This window comes from Priapulus caudatus, unplaced genomic scaffold (genome assembly GCF_000485595.1).
Source record: "Priapulus caudatus unplaced genomic scaffold, Priapulus_caudatus-5.0.1 Scaffold1492, whole genome shotgun sequence".
NCBI classification, from domain to species: Eukaryota; Metazoa; Priapulida; class Priapulimorpha; order Priapulimorphida; family Priapulidae; genus Priapulus; species Priapulus caudatus.
This window is the reverse complement of record NW_014578553.1, coordinates 24,862-27,164: the sequence shown is the minus strand read 5'-3', so window position 1 is coordinate 27,164 and position 2,303 is coordinate 24,862. Positions and strand designations below refer to the sequence as shown.

The following is a 2,303-nucleotide window of genomic DNA, read 5'->3' as shown; positions in this document are numbered from 1 at the left end:
ATATATGGAACCCAACTATGTGTATTTTTCAATACAACACTAAACAATAATATTTTACCGTGTTATTACTCACCTTGAGGTATTTTACCAGAAAGTTGTGTTTTCATAACGTTTGACGCAATTTTTTGGTGGTTTGCTTTAAACCGGTGTTGTAACGAAGGTCTGTGTGCGTGTGTTTCTCACTGCAGGTTCCACTCATATTCTGACACCTGAAGGCTTTCTCAGTGACCTGAACGCTCTCAGCAGCTAAGCTGGGGATCTTCACAGAGTGGGAAGTGAACCAGAGAGAGAGAGAGGGAGGGAGGGACAGAGAGAGAGAGAGAGGAGGGGGGGAGGAAAGCACGGAGAGAGAGCGTCCCCCGCAACACGTAAACAAGATAGGAGTGAGGTCGGATGCTCGTAGGGAAGGGTGTTCGGAGGAAGGTTCCGGAAGGAATTGAATTCGCGCGCCTCCACGTTGGAGATCCGGAAGATGAATCGGCTGTCGTGAGGAATCGCACGCGGCGGCCGGACACGGTGGTTGTCTTACACGGTCTTCACTGGGGATAGACTGTGCATGTAATACTCGCAGCTTAATTAATGAGCGTTTTAATCGATTTTATTTGCAGACGCGATGTATTAATCGCAGACGTATTCCGCGTGCGGCGGTGTGGGCAGTGACATTCCAGTGAGCAGCTGTGTTATTTATGAGAAGCGAGGAGATGCGTTGTTGGGACACTCATGTGCGGCATTACGCGACCAACTATACCGAAGGGTTTTTGCAGTGAGACAGCAATTTTTAGTAGTGAGTAGAGCGTGTGTATAGAAGCATGGTGTTGTCCTGATGGACAATACTTCTACGGTCACCTTTTCCCAAAATATGCGGTCTCTGTAACGAACGATGGTTTTCTCTGAATGAAAGCATTTAACTGAGTGACTGACACTGAGAGTGACTGTGACACTGAGAGTGACTGTTACACTGAGAGTGACTGTTACACTGAGAGTGACTGTGACACTGAGAGTGACCGTGACACTGAGAGTGACTGTGACACTGAGAGTGACTGTGACACTGAGAGTGACTGTGACACCGTGAGTGACTGTGACACTCTCTCTATACTGCCCCCAGCCACCCAGCAATCATTACAGCACTGAGTAACATGTCTGTAACGTTGAACATTGCTTAACCCCTCACGTTAACACACGTAATCGGGCGTGCGCGTAGAAAAGCACGTTTCTGTTACGCTAGACGCGGAAGGAGTTCCAAAGAGAATGCAAAATTATTCTCTAGCACTTGACGCACGTAGATGCGGGTGCGTGTCATTTGAATGCCTGCACGTACGGTTGTAATTACGATGAGTAATTACTAATTAGTTAATCACTAATTAGTAATTAGTGGCTGTATTTGTTAAAATAAACTTCTGAGCTTCGACTCGCGTGCACAGGTTGTTTATAACCCCTGTTTCAGAGATGATTTCTGGTTTACATTGGGAAGTCGCATGAGGATGTATTGCTTCACATATAAATATAAATATATATATACATACATATATATAAATAGATATGCATAAGTTTTATCAACAGGATTACGATAACAATGGTGTATAGTAGCGTAATATATTTAGTTTTCAGAAATGTCTGCAAGAAGCACATTAATGCTATTCTGTCACCACTTGACAGTTGCAGGCCGCGTTGCATCGTTGTCGTAGATGAGTGTCAGACAGACGTGGGGACTATAGTGACCTCGCTTTTTTTGAATATTTGGAATGATATTCTAATACATTACGGTGATTGAAATTCTCGCCAAGTGTCACGAGATTGTGTCAGCAATGGTTTTGCTTGTGTCGCGGAGTAATTCCAGTCGTGCGGGTGTTCATTTCTGCAGTGGCAGCATTGGTTGCGGCCATGTTTGCACAGAGATAGGTGGCGGCCATGTTTGCACAGGCATAGGTGGCGGCCATGTTTACACAGACATAGGTGGCAGCCATGTTTGTACAGGCATAGGTGGCGGCCATGTTTGCACAGGTATTGCAAATGGCAGGCTATTAATTAACTTGCGACCAGACCGCATTCGTCGCTTATAATTCATTATGCTGGGTTTCGGTTATGTCGTTACGTTGATGTAAAATATTTTTCACCGTCAAACTTCGTGCATTCGGGTTTGAGTCTGTTATTGTTTGCTATGAGTTTTGATGAGTCCCAATTTTACGTTCGTTGTTTTCTGAGTTATTCCTAATTTGTCATTAATATATATCTTACCCTATACTATGTTCTACATATATATGTGTGTGTGTCCAAGCATTTATAGTGTGAAAGATTCCATTAAT

The 2,303-nt window shown here is 44.0% G+C and overlaps 1 protein-coding gene across 1 annotated transcript in view; it reads left to right on the top strand.

Annotated features, from left to right (window-relative positions):
* LOC106816808 (protein ROP-like) overlaps window positions 1–1,432 on the top strand; it is a 33,029-nt gene extending 31,597 nt beyond the window's left edge. Inside the window, 1 exon segment of the mRNA XM_014821439.1 lies at window positions 189–1,432. Within this exon segment, the coding sequence (XP_014676925.1) occupies window positions 189–250 (62 nt within the window). The 3' untranslated portion in view covers window positions 251–1,432.
* The last annotated feature ends 871 nt before the right edge of the window (window positions 1,433–2,303 follow it).